The sequence below is a fragment of the Hyperolius riggenbachi genome, chromosome 6 (genome assembly GCF_040937935.1).
Source record: "Hyperolius riggenbachi isolate aHypRig1 chromosome 6, aHypRig1.pri, whole genome shotgun sequence".
Lineage (NCBI taxonomy): Eukaryota > Metazoa > Chordata > Amphibia > Anura > Hyperoliidae > Hyperolius > Hyperolius riggenbachi.
In genome coordinates this window covers 376,286,783-376,307,932 of record NC_090651.1, presented here as the reverse complement: position 1 = coordinate 376,307,932, position 21,150 = coordinate 376,286,783, and the positions used below count along the sequence as shown (strand labels likewise).

The 21,150-nt window shown below is 43.5% G+C and overlaps 1 protein-coding gene across 4 annotated transcripts in view; it reads right to left on the bottom strand.

Annotated features, from left to right (window-relative positions):
* The window catches only part of LOC137521967 (dendrite extension defective protein 1-like), a 201,484-nt gene that overhangs the window by 78,495 nt on the left and 101,839 nt on the right, over positions 1-21,150 (bottom strand). For all 4 annotated transcript variants that reach the window (XM_068241939.1, XM_068241940.1, XM_068241943.1 and 1 more), the window contains exons 5-7: positions 19,396-19,677; positions 7,079-7,195; positions 1,995-2,154 (exon numbers count right to left, since the gene is read on the bottom strand). In XM_068241939.1, coding sequence (XP_068098040.1) covers positions 1,995-2,154; positions 7,079-7,195; positions 19,396-19,677 — 559 coding nt within the window. The remainder of the gene's footprint in view (positions 1-1,994; positions 2,155-7,078; positions 7,196-19,395; positions 19,678-21,150) is intronic.

Sequence of the window (21,150 nt, the reverse complement as noted above, 5' to 3'; positions counted from 1 at the left end):
CTGTATGGCTGATATTGTGATGAAACCCCTCGCACAGGAAACTGGGAGGACCATGGTCCTGGCAGTTTCCTGTTTGTGAACCTCATTGCATTGTGGGAAATAGCTGTTTACAGCTGTTTCCAAATGCTAAAAAAGCAAGCAGAAGCTACCTCCACTGACATCACCTGGCTGCCAGCAGTAAAAATGTCACCACGTGATAAATGTCAGAATGTTAATCAGGGAGAGGAAAGATTTTACAATGGGCAAACACTGACTAAATCATTTATACATATTTATTGTAAAAATGAAGCACTTTTTTATTACATTATTTTCACTGAAGTTCCTTTTTACCTACTTGCCGACTGCTCCACACCAAGCCAGCGGAGACTGTTAGAAGGTGAAAACGCCGTCTAATAACCCTGTACAGCGCTGCGATCTAAGTACTGGGCACAGCTGTCCCCTCTGTAGGCAGGGAAGTGATCGGCTGAAGCCTATGACAGCCGATCACACTGACTGGCTGGCAGGGGGAGGGAGGGAGGAATATAAAATACATATAAAAAATAAGTACATGTATTTAAAAATTAATATTTATATAAAAATAAAACAACAACTGGGGAGCGATCCGACCCCACTAACAGAGAGCTCAGGTGGTGGGGAGAAAAGGTGGAATCACTTGTGTGCTTATGTTGTGCAGCACTGCAGCGAGGCCTTAAAGAGGAACTGTCACGAAAATCTTAAAATATAAAACACATACAAATAAGAAGTACGTTTTTCCCAGAGTAAAATGAGCCATAAATGACTTTTCTCCTGCGTTGCTGTCCCTTACAGTAAGTAGTAGAAATCTGACATTACCGACAGATTTTGGACTAGCCCATCTTCTCATAGGGGGGTGCTCAGGGTTTTCTTTATTTTTAAAAGCACTTAGTGAAAGAAAGGCAGTTGCTCCATCTAAATGCCAAAATAGTGCGCAGCGAGCAGGGAGGCTGGCCAGCATCTTTGTATTAATCATTGTCAGGAAATGTCTTTATAAAGAATAAAGGCCATGCTGAGACGAGCACGGTAAATCCAGCGCTGGAGACTTGGGCGCAGCAGCGCAGGAGACTTGGGCGCAGCCGGCGCCACCATAGGCCGTAATAGGAACTACGGCTATCGCAGGCACAGGGAGTAACTTCAGCGCCGTCAGAAGACGGACCTGAAGTTGCTTTTAAAACAATAATTCGGATTCCAGCGATTGCTGGAAGCCGAATTATTTCATTCCCCCACTATCCATGTCGGCCTGGAGGGGGAATAGTAATTAACACGGCCCGGACTTGTGCGGCAGCAGGATCAGCCATATACTGGCTGTGTCCTGCGCCCAAGTCTCCAGCGCCGTTCTCTCTCGTACGCTGCTGAGAATCCCACATGAAGAGATGGACTAGCCCAAAACCTGTCGGCAATGTCAGATTTCTACTACCTACTGTAAGTGACTGCAAGATAGGAGAAAAGTCATTTCTGGCTCATTTTACTCTGGGAGAAATGTACTTCGTATTTGTATGTGTTTTAAATGTTATGATTTTCGCAACCGTTCCTCTTCAAAGCTGCAGTGGTCCAATTAGTAAAAAATGGCCTGGTCACTAGGGGGGGTTTAACACCGCGGTCCTCAAGTGGTTAAACCCTAGCCGACACCATCGCTAATCTTTAAATGTGTCCCTGGGGCTTCCCATTGGTCCACTGAGAGAAGCATCCTGCTTGTCCTTACCATCTAAATTGTTGAGTGACACCAAGAGGACTGCATCCTTATTCCCCATAATTAAATATGGTGGTTACTCTAAGAATAATTTTGTGTCCAGCATTACATGCAACAAAACAACACAATGGTTTTCACGCAAATATCAATGTTAATTTTTATAGTGATAAAAGTCATTTAAATTATTTTATATATTTTTAATTATTTATTGTATTTATAAAGCGCCAATATATTATGCAGCGCTGGTTTTCATGCATTACTACTCTATTTATGTATTATATACACTTACTTATTATTCCATTGGTATCTTCTAGATCCAGACTGTCCACTTTGAAAGCCCAGCGCCCCGCCACATTCACATTACTCTTCTTCAATGTCTTGATGATGTCAGAAGAAAGGGATTCTGGGAATCTGACATAACTTTGGTTGTGTCCACTATTGAGACCTGCCTGTGATAATGGAGAATGTAGAGCTTTACTTTAACTGTCAGTTACATTTATGGATGGGTCACAGCAAGGAAAGAATGACATGAAGAAAAAGATAAGAGTAAGTACTAGTTCATCAAAACTGAATGTAAGAGAATTCACATACACATCTACTGTAAAAATAGCTGTTAATATTTGTATTATTATTTAGTTTTTATGGAGCACCAACATCTCCTGCATCACTTTACAGAGTACATAGTCATGTCACTGACTGTCCTCAGAGGAGCTCACACTCTAATCCTACCATAGTCATAGTGTAATGTCCTACCATATTATTATTATGTATTTATATAGCACTGACATCTTCTGCAGCACTGTATAGAGTACATAGTCATGTCACTGACTGTCCTCAGAGGAGCTCACACTCTAATCCCACCATAGTCATAGTCTAATGTCCTACCATATTATTATTATGTATTTATATAGCACTGTCATCTTCTGCAGTACATTACAGAGTACATAGTCATGTCACTGACTGTCCTCAGAGGAGCTCACAATCTAATCCTACCATAGCCATAGTCTAATGTCCTACCATATAATTATTGTGTATTTATATGGCACTGGCATCTTCTGCAGCACATTACAGAGTACATAGTCATGTCACTGGCTGTCCTCAGAGGAGCTCACAATCTAATCCTTCCATAGTCATAGTCTAATGTCCTACCATATAATTATTGTGTATGTATATGGCACTGGCATGTTCTGCAGCACATTACAGAGTACATAGCCATGTCACTAACTGTCCTCAGAGGAGCTCACAATCTAATCATACCATAGTCATAGTCTAATGTCCTACCATATTATTATTATGTATTTATATAGCACTAATATCTTCTGCAGCACATTACAGAGTACATAGTCATGTCCCTGACCATCCTCAGAGGAGCTCACAATCTAATAGTCATTGGCCTCAATTCACTAAGCTTATCTCCTGTCTTTAATAACGTTTCTAGAGTTGTTACCATGGGGATAAGGCATGTAGTATTCAGGAAACATTTTACCTCAGGCAAACCTAAAGTTAACTCTTCTGTCTTTAAGTTAACTCTTCAATCCTTAAAATAACTCCAGAGTTAAATACAGGCTGTTAATTAACTGCGTGTGAAATTACCTACAGAGGAGGTAAAATAACTACAGAGGAGGTAAATTAACTACAGACGAGGTAACTTAAGGAATGAAGAGATAAGATTACTCTCTCAGTGTGCAGTGGCAAGTTTTCTCTTGCCTTATTATCTCCAGCATGATCTTAGTGAATTGAGGCTATTGTCTAAAGTCCTATCATATTAATACATTATTATTATTAGTTGTAGTATTATTATTATTATTATTATGCATTTGTATAGCATTAACATCTTCAGAAACACTTTATTAACCTTTTGGGACCACGGACGTTGAATCAACGTTCAACAGGTGGTGCTACCGTTCTGACTGGACGTTGATTCAACGTCCGCGCTAAAGAACCGTCCCAACGCAATCGTGCGCACCTGAGAGGGGAGATTAAGCTGTCATATGACAGCTGGCATCTCCCCTCAGTGATCAGCAGCCATCGCGTATGGCTGCTGATCACGTGATCACTACGATCGCCGTAGGATCGTAGTGATTACTTTGACAGCGGCGGCAGCGGCAGGGGGGAAAAGAAGAGGATCCACTCACCTCCCTGCTGTTCCAGCGACGATCGCTGCCGCCCTCTGCTCTGGCCGGCATCTCTGCTCCGTCTGAGGTCAGTGCCGGGTCCCGGCTTGATGATGTCATCAAGCCACGACCCGACCTGAGGGTCATTTGGAGCGGAGATGCCGGCTGGAGAAGAAGGGGGCTACTGCAGCTCATCGCTGGAGCCTGGAAGGTGAGTGATGACTGCTGGCGTAAGGGGGGGCACCTGCCACCATGAGGGGACACTGCCCAGCCAGCCACAGACGGGATCCGGCCGTCTGACCCCCCCAAACACGTGCACCCCCCTCCACCGCAAAATGCTTAGTCCTTAAGGGGGGTTAAGCACATAGTCATGTCACTCACATACTGTACTCAGAGGAGCTCACAGTATTCATAGTCTAATGTCCCAAAAGTATAAATGGGTCGGCACCACCAAGTAGTAAATATAACTCTTTTATTCCAGCAGTAACAGACGCTGTTTCGGGCTAACAAGCCCTTTATCAAACTGGGAGCAGTTTGATAAAGGGCTTGTTAGCCCGAAACAGCGTCTGTTACTGCTGGAATAAAAGAGCTATATTTACAACTTGGTGGTGCCGACCCATTTATACTTTTGATTGCGGTGATCCCAAGAGACACTGGGACGGGGTCGTGGCACACCTTTTTGAGCTAAGGTGCTCCTCACTTCACCTTTTTGATAGTCTAATGTCCCAACATATTATTATTATTATTATTAATATTATTATTATTATTATTATTCTGCAGCACATTACAGGGTACATAGTCATGTCACTGACTGTCCCCAGAGGAGCCCACAAACAAATCCTCTCATAGTCATAACGTAATGTCCTATCATTATTATTATGTATTTATATAGCACTGACATCTTCTGCAGCACTTTCAAGAGTACATAGTCATGTCACTGACTGTCCTCAGAGGAGCTCACAATCTAATCCCTACCATAGTTCATAGTCTGATGTCCTACCATATTATTATTATGTAGTTATATAGCACTGACATCTTCTGCTGCACTTTACAGAGTACATAGTCATGTCATTGACTATCCTCAGAGGAGCTCACAATCTAATCCTACCATAGTCATAGTCTAATGACCTACCGTATTATTATTATGTATTTATATAGCACTGACATCTTCTGCAGCACTTTACAGAGTACATAGTCATGTCACTGACTGTCCTCAGAGGAGCTCACAATCTAATCCTACCATAGTCTAATGTCCTACCATATTATTATTATTATGTATTTATATAGCACTGACATCTTCTGCTGCACTTTACAGAGTGCATAGTCATGTCATTGACTATCCTCAGAGGAGCTCACAATCTAATCCTACCATAGTCATAGTCTAATGTCCTACCACATTATTATATGAGTTTACAGTGGGATGCAAAAGTTTGGGCCACCTTGCTAATCATTCATCATGATTTTCCTGTATAAATCGTTGGTTGTTATGATAAAAATGTCAGTTAAATATATCATATAGGAGACACACACAGTGATATTTGAGAAGTGAAATGAAGTTTATTGGGTTAACAGAAAGTGTGCAATAATTGTTCAAATAAAATTAGGGAGGTGGAAAAAATGTAATTTTATTGATTCCAAAACCGTTAGAACTAATTATTGGAACTCAAATTGGCGTGGTAAGCTCAGTGACCCCTGACCTCCATACACAGATGAATCCAATTATGAGAAAGAGTATTTAAGGGGGTCCATTGTAAGTTTCCCTCCTCTTTTAATTTTCTCTGAAGAGTAGCAACGTGGGGGTCTCAAAAAAACTCTTAAATGACCTGAAGACAAAGATTATTCACATTATGGTTTAGGGGAAGGATATAGAAAGCTGTCTCGGAGATTTCAGTTGTCTGTTTCCACAGTTAGGAACATATTGAGGAAATGGAAGACCACAGGCTCAGTTTAAGTTAAGGCTCGAAGTGGCAGACCAAGAAAAATCTCGGATAGACTGAAGCAATGAATGGTGAGAACAGTCAGAGTCAACCCACAGACCAGTACCAAAGACCTACAACATTATCTTGCTGCAGATGGAGTCACTGTGCATCGTTCAATCATTCGGCGCACTTTACACAAGGAGATGCTGTATGTGAGAGTGATGCAGAGGAAGCCTTTTCTCCACCCACAGTACAAATAGAGCCACTTGAGGTATGCTAAAGCACATTTGCACAAGCCAGCTTCATTTTGGAATAAGTTGCTGTGGACTGATGAAACTAAAATTGAGTTATTTGGGCATAACAAGGGGCGTTATGCATGGAGGAAAAACACAGCATTCCAAGAAAAACACCGGCTACCTACAGTAAAATATGGTGGTGGTTCCATCGTGCTGTGGGGCTGTGTGGCCAGTGCAGTATAAGTTGAGGGACGCATGGATTCCACTCAGTATCAGCAGATTCTGGAGACCAATGTCCAGGAATCAGTGACAAAGCTGAAGCTGTTTCGGGGTTGGATCTTTCAACAAGACAACGATCCTTAACACTACTCAAAATCCACGAAGGCATTCATGCAGAGGAACAAGTACAATGTTCTAGAATGGCCATCTCAGTCCCCAGACCGGAATATAATTGAAATTCTGTGGTGTGAGTTAAAGAGAGCTGTCCATGCTCGGAAGCCATCAAACCTGAATGAGATGTTTTGTAAAGAGGAATGGTCCAAAATACCTTCAACCAGAATCCAGACTCTCATTGGAACCTACATGAAGCGTTTAGAGGCTGTAATTTCTGCAAAAGGAGGATCTACTAAATATTGATTTCATTTCTTTTTTGTGGTGCCCACATTTATGCACCTGCCTAATTTTGTTTAAACAATTACTGCGCACTTTCTGTCAATCCAATAAACTTAATTTCACTTCTCAAATATCGCTGTGTGTGTCTCCTATATGATATATTTAACTGACAACCAACGATTTATATAGGAAAATCATGACGGTTAATAAGGTTACCCAAACTTTCACATCCCACTGTATATAGCACTGACATCTTCTGCAGCACTTTACAGAGCACATAATCATGTCACTGACTGTCCTCAGAGGAGCTCACACTCTAACCCTACCATAGTCATGGTCTAATATCCTACCATATTATGTATTCATATAGTACTGACATCTCTATGTATGCAACTGGAAAACACTAAGTATAAAACAATGTATTCCCTTTAACAATGAAAAACTCATTATCTAAATACCTTTAATTTTATGTTACTTTATTCTATATCTTACCAATGGCATGGGACCTTTGTAGCTGGAACCAGCAGCAGGCCACTGAAGGTCCCCATAGTTAAACAAGACAAAGGTGTTATTTCCTCCTACGGCTAGGACAGTCTGAAATGTGTTTACCTAAATATACAAAAAACAAAAAGTAATGTTTTAACTCTTGCTGTGTCTGCATTGTTATTTGATATTTTTTACACCATACCAATAGAATGCCCTTAAAGCCACCACCCCAAATGACTAAGGTGGACTTTGGTACATGTAGATTTCAGCCAGACATTTAATATACACAAATCAAACATAGCTGGAACTAGCTTGTAGCTTTAAAAAAAATAAAAACACTCAGAATACGGTAATTTTTATACTTTTTCACCCACTTTTTGGTACTTTTTTCCATTGCAAAGTGCTGAAAAGTTATTTTAAACAGAAGATGAAAATGATCTCTTAGGCTAGTTACACAGCAGGGGACGTTATAGGGCACATAACGTGCCCCTAACGCAACGCCTGGTGCTCTCTAATGTGGACGTCGGAATGAGCCGCGTTGTGCAGCTCACTCTGGCGCCCGTGATGCCGTGATGTGTACTCTTGGACGCATGCGGCATCACGTGGTCCCGCCCGGCCAATCGCCACACAGAGCGGCCGCTCCAGGAAGTAAACACTGCACGTCACACAGTGCAGTGAATATTAATTAGCCATGTTCCCGGCCGCTCTCCCCTCCTCCCCAACATGACTGAGCATGTGCAAACAGTCTAACGCGGCTTAGCCGCGTAGAACGCACAGCATGCAGCACTTTGCTGCGTTACAATGTAACTCAACGTGGGCAGTGTGAACAAGCCCATTGATTTTTCATTACTGTGCGGTGGGGTGCGTTACAGGCTGCACTAACGTGCGCCTCTAACGTCTCACTGTGAAAGCAGCCTTAAGAGAAAACTCGGGAGAAAAAATTGAATTGGATCTGGCCCATTGTGTTTACTGTGGAAAACTGATATTAGCTATCTATTCCAGAAGACAGAACATTGGTAAATACATAAGAATGGGTCAGATCCAATTCACTTTTTCTTCTAAGTTTTCTCCTGAGAAATAATTCTTCATCTTCTATTTAAACTAACTTTTCAGTACTCTGCAATTGAAGTACCAAAAAATAGGTGAAAAAGTATGGTCAAAAATATTCCATTTTCTTTTCTTGTTGGTAGTAGAGATGAAAATGTTGATTTGTGATTCCGGGGAAATTCCAATTACCAAAACAGCCGATTACGGATTTCCAAAGATTTCTGATTAATGGTTTGCAAGGAAAGTCGTTTTTGTCATTGTGTTTATAAAGTTAGTTAACCGCTTGCCGACCGCGTCACGCCAACGGGCGTGGCCGCGGCGGAAGCCCCGGGACCAGCTAACGCCGATTGGCATAAAGTCCTGGGGCAGCAGTTTGCAGGAGATCGCGCGCAGGCTGCGCGCGCATCTCCCGCTTGGTGGACGGAGCAGAGCTCCGCCTTCAGTCTCCGAGCGGTGGTCGCCACTCGGAAGACTGTTACACAGCGTAACCGCCGTGTATTTACATGGTACAGCGCTGCGATCAGCAGCAGCGCTGTACTGGGGACAGCCGTGTGACACGACTGTCCCCCTGGGGGACAAGAGAGCGATTGGCTCTCATAGGCAGAAGCCTATGACAGCCGATCGCCATGATTGGCCGGCTGGGAGGAGGGAGGGAGGGATACAATTTAAAGCAACAGGTATTTTTATAAAAAACAAAAAAACAAAAATATTAGTAAAAATAAATAAATAAACATGGGGGGAGCGATCAGACCCCACCAACAGAGAGCTCTGTTGGTGGGGATCACTTGTGTGCTGTGTTGTGCGGCCCTGCAGCTTGGCCTTAAAGCTGCAGTGGCCTATTTTACTAAAATTGGCCTGGTCACTAGGGGGGTTTAGCACTGCGGTCCTCAAGAGGTTAAATATAATTTCTTGTGCATATTGGATCAATCAGAGAATGCAGAATTTTACCTCTGTAATCGAAATACTATGGACATTTTTGGCTAATCACAAGACTTAGAAGTACCCAGTAGTATCCGAGTCTTGTGATTGCTCTGAAATTACAACGGTAAAATTCTGCAATCTCAGATTGAATCTACATAGCTCAGTATTGCAGCACTTAGCCCATTCATTTATATCAATCTTTGCACTGTCTGATGTCCCAAAGCATTGCACACGGATATGCATGGCTGAAGGCAGCTTAGCAATTCATATGTGTACTCAATCCCTCAGAAATGATTGAAAACAATAGAACATGGGACAACTTTCCTATTTCTTTCACTTCATCTCTGTAACATGTTTTTTGTACTTTATACGTCTGTTACATTGCAAACAGTGGCTCATGTGTTTAAAGAGTAACGAATCCACAAAACGAGCTGCGATCACAATCCTGGCTTCCCCATATGGGTATAGGATTTCCCTGCAAAAGATGTGTATATAGTGCAATACTGCTTCACTTGAACCACCCTGTGATTCACTCTAACAGACTGTGCAGAGAGAGGCCTCCACCCAAAATGCAAAGGAAACCGGGGGGATTTTATTCACCCCCTTAGTGAGTCTCACTCACCAAATCCCTTCTTGAATGTTAAGCACGTCAGCCCTCCAGCCTGGGCAGCACCACTCTAGAAACCTTCAAATATAAAAAGCGGAATCCGCATAGAATAAAAACCTTTTATGTTTATTATAAAAACCTGCATAAAAAACCAGATACAGATTCACAAGCGCTTATCTGTAGGGCTTATCTGCAGTGGCGGCGCTACACTGGGGCTTGCCCAGGCTTCAGCCCCAGCTGGCAACTTGTTAGCCCCTCTTAAAGCCCCCCCGCTGGCCGTGGCCACCGCAAGTCTGTACTTGTCAGATGACAAAAAATGATTGAGGCGCCAGCCGCGCTAATAAGGGATGCGGGAGCCTGCTTTATTCCTCCCTCCCTCCTCCCTTCCTATGAATGCGCCCCCACCTGCTGTGAATGTCCCCCCCCCCCCCCCGTAGGCAGTGTGTGCGGAGCAGAGCGGAGCGGTAGGTCCTCTTACCGCAATCCATGCTCACCGACAACTAGTCTCTTGCTTCCTGTTTACCATGACGTCACAGGAAGCAGGAGACTAGTTGCCGGTGAGCATGGATTGCGGTAAGAGGACCTACCGCTCCGCTATTAGCGCGGCTGGCGCCTCGATCATTTTCTTGCTGTCTTCTCTCCCCAGGGCAATCTCCTCACACACAGGGGCACCTTCCTCCCCACCCACGGGCATTCTCCCCTCTCCACTGACGACCCCCCTACCCACTGGCACCCTCTTCCCCACCCACTGGCACCCTCCTCCTACCCACTGAGACTATCCTCCTACCCACTGGCACCTTTCTTCCCCCACCCAGTGTCACCCTCCTTTCCACCCACAGGTACCCTCCTCCCCACCCACTGGCACCCTCCTCCTACCCACTGACACCCTCCTCCTGCCCATTGGCACCCTCCTCCCCACCCAGTGGCACCCTCCTTTCCACCCACAGGTACCCTCCTCCCCACCCACTGGCACCCTCCTCCCCACCCACTGGCACCCACTGAGCTGCCCTGGGGCCCCCAGCCCACCACCACCAGCCAGGCCTGAGCTGCCCTGGGGCCCCCAGCCCACCACCACCAGCCAGGCCTGAGCTGCCCTGGGGCCCCCAGCCCACCACCACTAGCCAGGCCTGAGCTTCCCTGGGACCCCAGCCCACCAGCCACGCAGGCATGAGGCCTCCAGCCCACCACCAGTCAGGCTTGAGGTGCCCTGGGGCCCCCAGCCCACCACCACCAGCCTGACTACATATACTGGGGACAGCTATACGCCTGGCTACATATACTGGGGACATCTATACACCTGGCTACCTATGCTGGGGACACTGTCTGTCATTATGTGCATGAACTGGTGAAAAGTTGTCCCTTATGTGCATTTACTGTGGAAACGCAGTCTGTCATTATGTGCATTAACTGGTGAAAAGCTGTCCCTTATGTGCATTTACTGCGGAAACGCAGTCTGTCATTATGTGAATTAACTGGTGAAAAGCTGTCTCTTATGTGCATTTACTGGGGAAATGCTGTCTGTCATTATGTGCATGAACTGGTGAAAAGTTGTCCCTTATGTGCATTTACTGCGGAAACGCAGTCTGTCATTATGTGCATTAACTGGTGAAAAGCTGTCCCTTATGTGCATTTACTGCGGAAACGCAGTCTGTCATTATGTGAATTAACTGGTGAAAAGCTGTCTCTTATGTGCATTTAATGGGGAAACTGTCTGTCATTACATGCATTAACTGGTGAAAAGCAGGCTCTTATGTGCATTTAATGGGGAAACTGTCTGTCATTACGTGCATTAACTGGTGAAAAGCTGTCCCTTTATGTGCATTTACTGCAGAAACGCAGTCTGTCATTATGTGCATTAACTGGTGAAAAGCTGTCCCTTATGTGCATTTACTGCGGAAACGCAGTCTGTCATTATGTGAATTAACTGGTGAAAAGCTGTCTCTTATGTGCATTTAATGGGGAAACTGTCTGTCATTACGTGCATTAACTGGTGAAAAGCAGGCTCTTATGTGCATTTACTGCGGAAACGCAGTCTGTCATTACGTGCATTAACTGGTGAAAAGCTGTCCCTTTATGTGCATTTACTGCAGAAACGCAGTCTGTCATTATGTGCATTAACTGGTGAAAAGCTGTCTCTTATGTGCATTTAATGAGGAAACGCTGTCTGTCATTACGTGCATTAACTGCTGAAAAGCTGATTCTTATGTGCATTTACTGGTGAAAGGCTACCTGTCATTATGTGCGTTTACTTCATTTTTTTTTTTCATGTAACTACGTTAGCTGGTACAACTACATTAAAGTTAGCCCCGCCCACATGACATCATGACCACGCCCAAATCCCCCCCCCCCCCCCCCCCCCAAGCCCGGCCTGCCAGCCCTCGTGCCCCCTTTGAGCCCCCCCAAAAATCTGAAGCTGGAGCCGCCACTGCTTATCTGTAGGTGCCAGCACCGCCGCGGTCGGATCCCGCTGCACGCCACAAGTCCCTGCTTCGATTACTTCCGTCCCGCGTGACTCCTAGGCTCCGCGAGACAGAAGGAGGAAGTCATCCAAGTGGGGATTACTGTGTTTAAAGAGGAACTGTCACGAAAATCTTATAATTTAACACTTACAAATAAGAAGTACATTTCTCCCAGAGTAAAATGAACCATAAATTACATTAAAGTAGTAGAAATCTGTCATTACCGACAGATTTTGGACTAGCCTATCTTCTCATAGGGGGGTTCTCAGGGTTTTCTTTATTTTTAAAAACACTTAGTGAAAGGCAGTTGCTCCGTCCAACTCCAAAAATAGTGTACAGCGAGCAGGGAGGCTGGCCAGCATATATGTATATAAATGTTTTTCAAGTAATGTCTTTATAAAGAATTAAGGTCATGCTGAGAATCCCCTATAGAGAGATGTACTAGCCCAAAACCTGTCGGTAATGTCAGATTTCTACTACTTACTGTAAAGCTGGCCATACACTGGCCCGATTTACCGCCGTTTCGACAGCAGATTCAATCACTGGGATCGAATCTGCTGCCAATCGTTCGCGCTACACGCCGAATTTCGATCCATTTCGTCCGATCCCGTCGATCGCGCCGTGCGGAAAATTACCGTCGATCGCCCGCGGGTAAAGAGCGCATCGCTAGCGGCGTTCGAGTGCCCGACGACCGACGCAATAGAGCCCGCATACATTACCTGCTCCGCCGGCGCGACTGCCCCCGCTCGTCTCCGCTCTTCTCCGTTCTGGTCTCCCGCATGCCTTCACTTATTCCTGCCCGGCAGGAAGTTTAAACAGTAGAGGGCGCTCTACTGTTTAAACTTCCTGCCGGGCAGGAAGAAGTGAAGCATGCTGGAGCCGGAGACCAGAGCGGAGAAGAGCGGAGACGAGCGGGGGCAGTCGCGCCGGCGGAGCAGGTAATGTATGCGGCGGGGGGGAGCGGCGGCAGCAGCACCACCACCACAACAGATTGTGAACGGTTTCAGGCTGAAATCGGTTCACAATCTGTTTGCAGTAAAGGTGGCCATACGATCCCTCTCTGATCAGATTCGATCAGAGAGGGATCTATCTGTTGGTCGAATCTGATGGCAAATCGACCAGTGTATGGCCACCTTTAGTGACAGCAGCATAGGAGAAAAGTAATTTATGGCTCACTTAACTCTGGGAGAAATGTACTTCTAATTTTTATGTGTTTTAAATTTTAAGATTTTCGTGACAGTTCCTCTTTAAGAGCAATTTATGTTAAGGGCCAGTGATGTTAGGAAGTCTGTGCTAGGGCTCAGATACTCAACCAGTTTAGACATATTTTGTCTGTTGTTAGAGACCCTGTAGTGGATACATCCTGATTCCTGAAAGACAATAGTTTACTTAACCAGTTCAGCACCACAGTTTCGAAAACCTCATGCATCCGAGCCACGTTCACCTCCCATTCATTCGCCAATAACTTTATCACTACTTATCACAATTAATTGATCTATATCTTGTTTTTTCTGCCACTAATTAGACTTTCTTTGGGTGGTACATTTTGCTAAGAATTATTTTTTTCAAAATCCATTTGAACAGGAAGATTAAGAAAGAAATGAAAAAAATTTATTTTTCCTCAGTTTTTGGCCATTATAGCTTGAAATTAATATATGCTACCGTAATTAAAACTAATGTAGTTTATTTGCCCATTTGTCCCGCTTATTACACCATTTAAATTATGTCCCTATCACAATTTATGGCGCCAATATTTTATTTAGAAATAAAGGTGCATTTTTTCAATTTGCGTCCATCACTATTTACAAGCTTATAATTTAAAATAATATAATAATATACTCTCTTGACATGCATAGTTAAAAAGTTCAGACCCTTAGGTAACTATTTGTTGTTTTTGTTTTTTTTTTATTGTAATTTTTTTATTTAATTTTTTATAAAAAATGTATTTGGGTAATTTTGGGTGTGGGAGGGAAACAGCTAATTTTAAATGAAAAATAATGTAATTGTTTAATAAAAAATGTGTGTGAGTGCAGTTTAATATTTGGCCACAAGATGGCCACAGTCAAAAAAGTCTTCGATGCGAACGGTCTTGCATCCAGGAACTAGAAAGAAGATGATGAAGTTTCCTGGGGGCAGAAATACTGCGCTCTCTGAATAGAAAGCGTCGTTTTTTCTGCAGGGAAGTTAGATCGGTGAATGGGAATTATATTCCCATTCACTGATCGGGGGGCTAACGGCGGGCGGCGGGAGTGCGCGCAGGAGCGTGCCCGATCGCGCGCACCACGCAGCAAAAGCAACAGTGCCTATCTGGACGAGCATAGTCGTCCAGATAGGCTGAACTGGTTAAAGGACAACTGTAATGAGATGGATATGGAGGCTACCATATTTATTTCCTTATAAAATTGCCAGTTGCCTAGCAGCCCCACTTTTCTCTTTGTCTGCACTAGTGTTTGAATCACACCAGAAACAAGCATGCAGCTAATCTTGTTAGAATAATGTCATAAATTAAACACCTGATATGCTGCATGCTTGTTCAGGGGCTATGGCTAAAAGTATTAGAGGCAGAGGATCAGCAGGACAGCCAGGAAACTGGTATTGCTTAAATGGAAACAAATATGGCAGCCTCCATATCCCTCTCATTACAGTTGTCCTTGAGGCAGGGAACATGCTTGACTTTCAGTTTTCTGGGCGCATTTGTCTGCGTACTTTTTCTGCACAACAAGTATGTTTCTATGCAGGAAAACGCACACGGTTTTTCACAGCAGCTGATGTAAATGATAGAGAAAACTGACAAAATGTGCAGAGTCTGCATGCAGAATGTTAGTTTTTTTTCTGTGCACAAACAACATATTAAGTGTGAACTAGCTCATTGATTAACATGAGTTCTCTCTTTCTGTGCAGAAAACCCGCACAAAAACAGTCAAGTGTGTTCTCTGCCTTAAAGTTTTCATCTTCTAACCCTGCAGCTAAAACAATGCTGGAATTGTTGTGCAGCATTGCCCCGCCTCTCTCATAACTACCGCCTAACCCCCTCCCTTCTGATGAGTCATGCTGTCTGCTCTCTGTTGGCAGAGACAAGACAGCTGCTCGGTGTGTTCACCACTGTTTTGGAGCCAGCCTGAGAAGTGCACCGGACGTCAGGAGTGCTATTAGGCTTAGGGCCTGTTCACACTATGCGCGTTCCTGGACGTTTTCAGGGAACGTGTCTGGGTACCAAAAACGCATAGGAACGGCTCCTAATGCTTTTGAATGGGCTAGTTTACATGTATGCGTGTGAGACGCATACGTTTCTCATCCGCATTGCTGCACGCAGTTCTGTGTGATACGCATAGAAACGGACGCAATGAAAGTCTATGGACACGTATCAAAAATGCGTACTATTGCGTTTTTAGCGTCCGTTTTCCTCTGCAGTTCCCATAATTTTTTTTTTCCCCTGGGTCACGTGTGTGTGCAAAACGCAATAGAATACGCATTAGAACGCAAGAAAAACGCATGCGTTTTTCACTTTGCGTTTCTTTGATTTTAAACGCATTCTTCATACGCAGATAGTCTGAACAGGCCCTTAGTGCTGTTAGTCGCCGGTCTGCAGGTCTAAAGGTTCTGGAGTGTATCTTCCTAGAAAATCATAGGAGTGGCTTGGTGCACTCTTTTATGCGTCCGTGAATTTTGGGCACAATGGAAAATCTGGCAAAGGAACAGCGCTGATAGTAGAATATCTTTAAATTTACCAATATTCTACTGTTCATTTTCATTATTAAAATATCAGTAATTGTTAACGATATTTTACTATAGCTGAACCTAACCCTTCACACAGCACCCTCCACTACTAATGCCTAACCCTAACCCCCTCTGGTGAGGCCTAACCCTAAAATCCCCCAGTGATGCCTAACCTTAAGGCCTCGTTCACATCTGCTGCGCTGAAAAACGTGTTAAAGCGCATGGTAAAAAACGCATGCGCTTGTGCGCGCTTTAGTCCGCGTTTCTGTGCGTTGCGCTGCGCTTCTTTAAAGCACGTTTTGCTTACTGCAGAAGCAGCAGTTGTCAATAAAACTTTGTTTTTGTATGTAAATGTATTTTTTTCTCCAATTAGGGGTAAAAAACGCATGCGCTTCTATGCGCTTGTACGCGCTTCTATGCGCTAAAAAAGCGGACCCATTCACTTGCATTGCTGTGCGCTTTCCAGCTCAACGCACAGAAATGCCTGCAACACTACGTTTCTGTAACGCTGCTCAGCGCAGCGCATAGATGTGAACCAGCTACATTTAGTTACATGGAAAAATCAATACCTTGCTGAACGCACAGGGCAGTGCGCTGTGGAAAGCGCACAGAAACGGCCCTGATGTGAACGAGGCCTAAGACCCCCCTGTTGGTGCCTAACCCTAAGAACACCCCCCTTCCAGTAGTGCCGAACTCCTAACATCCACCCCTGCACAAATTCCCTTCCTGACGCCTTACCCTAACCACCCTCCCCCTGGGCGGGCTGTTAGGGTCCCAATACCTAACCCTAACCACCCCCAAACACCATTCCTGATGCCTAACCCTTACCATCCCCCCTGCACAAGGAACAGAAAAGCAGCAAAAAATGATAATTACGTGGCGCCAGGAATTTCCCCTTTATCGATGGCTTCACCAACATAAATACAAAGAAGAAAACCAGCAAAAAACAACAATGATTAGGCGCTGGGCGGCGCTCAAACTTACCTTCTTTTGGTGCCAGCTTGCTAATAGTTTCAATTGAAGTCTATGGTGGTGCCCGATTAGTCCAGAAGCCGCAAGTGCCCGATTTGCCTGATACCCTCTATTATAAACTTGGTCTCTGGACAAGTCTAATAATCTGCCTTTCTTCATTATCTGCATTCTCTCTTAATTTACACTAAATTACACATTAAAGCGGGATTGTCACCATAAAAATCTAATTTCAATAGCAGCTGGTGCGAGTGTATTAAATGATAAAGATAATAATCCTGCATTCAAAACTTGCAAAACTTTTTCTGTGTTATGGTTTGGAGTTATAAAATACTTTAGGAGCACTGGCCCTTTAATTGCCATTGCCAAACAGTTGCATGCTGGGGATCTTTTTATCCTCTATAATAAAATCCCTGTGTCCCTGCGTCACACTGTCCCTGTGTAGCTGGGTCCGTTTTTTTGCTACTGCGCCTGTGCGCAGCATGGACCCGGACAGCAGTTGTGACTGGAGGATGGGGCAGTGAGCCGGACGGGCAGACGGGTGCGCGGGCGGATGGGTACGCGCGCCCGCAAGCGGCGGGTGTGCATGAGCGGCGGGTGCGCGTGGCGGTTACGTGCATGCGTACTAACATACAGTGGCGGTGGTATCGCTACCTATAAGGCTTAGGTAGGCTAGTGTATAATATATTTCTCCTCTTCCCTTTACTTCCCCCTCCTTCTAATGACATAAGACAGTGCCCTTCCTAGTATAGACCTCAGTGGGAGTGTCTGAAGACTCTGGGAGGAGGGCGGGTAACGGACACACAATTAGCAAGAGAAGAAAAAAAGAGTGGGGGAGGAAATGATGTCAGGAGGTCAAAGGTAACCAAGATGGAAACTGTCTAGAAATTAGAATAGGATTCTCTGCTTTTCCTTTATAAAATTCACAGGAATCATTACGTGGATAGCACAATACATCTGTTATGTAAGTAGAATTAGTATTTATCTACTTATATACGTGTTTTTTATTTCTAGGTTAGTATGGGTGTCACTTGTACTTTAACCATTTATGCTGCGCAGACGTAAGCTTCACGTCCGCAGCGGCAGCTGCTACAGCCACAGGGACGAGCTAGTGGGGTTGTGTAGACAATCGTGCAGGCAGATGTGTGTGATTGTGATGATCCCCTGTGCCAATCCTTATATGTCTGCTGACAATAAACACTGTTTTTGTTCAAAAACAGTGTTTATTCTTAAAAAGAGCCGCCGTGCTTCCTTCCGCCGCCGCTTTCTGCTGCCAATCGTTTTAATTATGAATGGGAACAAAGTTCCCATTCATTAATCTCCCCGTTGGCCACCCGTGATGCAGACTTCAATTAAAGCCTGCGTCATTTCCCTAGTAACAATGTAGCAACACATTGGGCTTGATTCACAAAAGAGTGCTTACTGTTAGCGCGGCCTTTTTGCGAATTTTCGCACGCAATTAAACGGTTTTGCGCGTGAATTTTCATGAGAAATCGTTAGGGCCCTTTTACACTTAATCAGTTGCTCTCAGTTATAACTGAAAGAAAACTGATTTTCAAAGTAATGCCCATGTTTTCCTATGGCCTCTTTTACACTTGACGCGTTTTAACTGAAATCTTCTTCCCAATGCACTGCTATGGAAAAAAACACGTACCAATGCGCACTAATGCATACTAACGCACACTAATGCACACCAACTGATTAAGTGTAAAAGGGGCCTTAGCGTTTTCACGCGCAAATGCGAATTTTCACGCGAAAATGGCCATGCTAACAGTTAGCACTCTTTTGTGAATCAAGCCCATTGTTTCCTATGTAGCGTACTTGTACACTACATAGGATTTTGCTTAGCGGGGACATCTTGTTGCCAAATACTAAAATTACATCTACTGACATTAGGGAATAAAAAAAAATTAATATGTATGTGAAGAGGGCATATTATCAAACATTTAAGGGCTAAAAATTAGTGATGGATGTAAAACTGAAAAAAATGTACCCTTATTTCCAAATAAAATATTGTCGCCATACATTGTACTAGGGATATAATTTAAACGCTTCAATAACTGGGACAAATGCCCAAATAAAATGTGTGGATTTTAATTACGGTAGCATGTGGTATTTTAAAACTATAATGGCCGAAATCTGTGTGAGAAATAATGATTTTTTCCATTTTTTTCTTAATTATTCCCGTTGCATTTAGAATAAAATAATTCTTAGCATAATGTACCACCCAAAGAAAGCCTAATTGGTGGCAGAAAACACAAGGTATACAGTAGATCATTTATTTGTGATAAGTAGTGATAAAGTTATTGGGGAATGAAAGGGAGGAGTGCTGCCAGGTGAAAATTCTAATATATGTCACTGAGGTGTTAGGTTCTATTACGGCTCATTGGAGATTTTGCTTGAAGAAGCAGGAACCTAGCCCCGAGAAACGCATTGCACTTTATACGTTTTCTCCAAAAGGTGGTAAGATGAACTTTACCTCCTCTAATTTAAAACTGCTTTTGACAATTGTATTTCACTTTGGCGCCTCTGAACCCCGTACAATGATTCTTCTTAAATGAAGGTGGTTTATCACATTTATAAAAATAAAATATTAAAAGTACCTCATCAGACAGTGATCCAAAGTAAGAGACTCTGTGCCACGTGGCCACAAATAGCCGCTGAGCCGAGAATTTCGCATTGGGAAAATAATCATTGATGTCCTCTTGGATCCGGCCTAAAAGCTGAGAATCGTTGCTCCAGCGGTAATATAGGGCGCCGGGTTCTCTGGGGTCCACATCTGCCCAGAAGGGAGCAAGGAATGGAGCCCCATCGGTCACGGGCAGATCTCTCGGTGTGAATTCAATATTCATGTCTTCAAAGGTCAGCAAGCCGTTAGCATTCACCTGCAGATTATTAAAAAATAACAAAAATGAAAAAAATAAAATAATAAAAAAAAACATTTGATTGTTCATGTTCCCTAATTTTTATCCAATCTGAAAATAAAGTGCTTGGAAATGAGGTGTGATTACAATAGAAGTTCAGGTGAAACTCAAACGAGTTTGAATATTGTGCAAAAAGTTCATTTATTTTAGTAGTTCAACTTAAAAGATGAAACTAATGTATGAAATCGGAACCCTTTGCAGGAGTTTTGGATGAATTAGCTGATTAGAGTCTGACACTCAGAGTCTGGAATATTGAACATTTTCACAATAATTTAATGGGCTGAGATTTTGATTGTGGAGTTCTCATAAGCTGTGAGCCATAATCATCAACATTATAACAAATAAAGGCTTGAAATATCTGGCTTTGCATGTAATGAGTCTATTTCATATATTAGTTAGAAGTTTTAAATCAGGATGATACCATTTACTGCTACATATATCAGTTACACCTTTTAAGTTGAATGACTGAAATAAATGGACTTTTGCACGATATTCAAATTTTTTGAGTTTCACCTGTAGTAGAGATGTTCCCATTTGCTCCAGTTTTTTTTTCCAGTTAAGGATACTTAAAGTGGACCTGAACTCTTGTACAGAACAGGAGGAAAACCTAGAGAAATGCACCCTGTGTGTATTTAGAGAGATTAGCCGGTCTAATTGCCCCTTATCTGTGACATCACCACTGTAATTTGTTCTCTTGGCTGTGACAGTTGACTCCCATGGCAGAACAGCTAATTTGTAAACACACTGCAGATTTATTGCAGGTTTTGTATTAGCTAACAAAACGCTTTTCTTTAAATGTTATTATGCTGTTGCTTATCTTTTAGAGCAGAGAGGCAGTTCTGAATTCAGGTCCTGTCAGAATCTCATATTAATGCAGAGAAATGATCATCTCCCTAGCCATACTGTGTCCAAATATTTGAAATGGTTTGCAGATAAATTGAGTGAATTTCAAGATCCGTGAGTACGGGCAAAATCAAAATTATATTGTGTACTTTTCAATGTTATTTTTGGAAGTGAGCTGTTTATTTCTACAAGGTTAAAAGTGAAATAGTATTGAAGAGATGTTCACATGTTATGCAGTATTGTTGTGTTAGTAAGATCCACCTTCTAAGGTCAAGATATACACTGCTTAAGCTAAGCCTATTTTATACATAAGATGTTAATCACATAGGGCCTGATTCACAAAGCGGTGATAACTCAGTTATCACGCCTAAAAGACTTTAGGCGTGATAAGCTTTGCACCGCTGAGTTAGCACCGCTTTGTGCTCTTTATCGCGCGCAAAGTCCCGCGCATCGCGCAATTCCGCGCGCAGCGCCCATAGGGTTTAATGGGCGCATCGCGCGCAATGCACCTCACGCCGCGCGATTTAGGCGTGATAAAGGGCTTTTCACAGGCGTGCAAAGTGTTTGCACCGCTTTGTGAATCAGGCCCAT